Source organism: Morone saxatilis, unplaced genomic scaffold, assembly GCF_004916995.1.
Source record: "Morone saxatilis isolate NCDOM2014 unplaced genomic scaffold, NCSU_SB_2.0 Contig4, whole genome shotgun sequence".
NCBI classification, from domain to species: domain Eukaryota; kingdom Metazoa; phylum Chordata; class Actinopteri; family Moronidae; genus Morone; species Morone saxatilis.
Window position 1 is genome coordinate 10373612 of NW_023339984.1, and position 218 is coordinate 10373829.

General features: G+C 39.9%; 1 protein-coding gene across 1 annotated transcript in view; it reads right to left on the reverse strand.

Moving 5' to 3' along the window:
• Positions 1 to 218, reverse strand: part of ntn5 (netrin 5) — a gene marked incomplete in the record, with an annotated part of 15825 nt that overhangs the window by 1335 nt on the left and 14272 nt on the right. The window contains 1 exon segment of the mRNA XM_035675455.1: positions 25 to 105. Coding sequence (XP_035531348.1) covers positions 25 to 105 — 81 coding nt within the window.

Sequence of the window (218 nt, forward strand, 5' to 3'; positions counted from 1 at the left end):
ATAATAATAATAATAATAACTAACCGTAGTCCTTGAGACAATAAGTCTCCAGGTTCATCCTGACTTTAACCTGTGAGGGCTGGCAGTATGAAACACACTCCTCCGCTATAACAGAGATGGAGAGGGATGGAGAAGGCATCAAATGAGAGGGTATCATTTCATAGCAAGCATATCAGCACATGTCTTTTCCCCTAATTACAATATGGCTGCTTCTATTT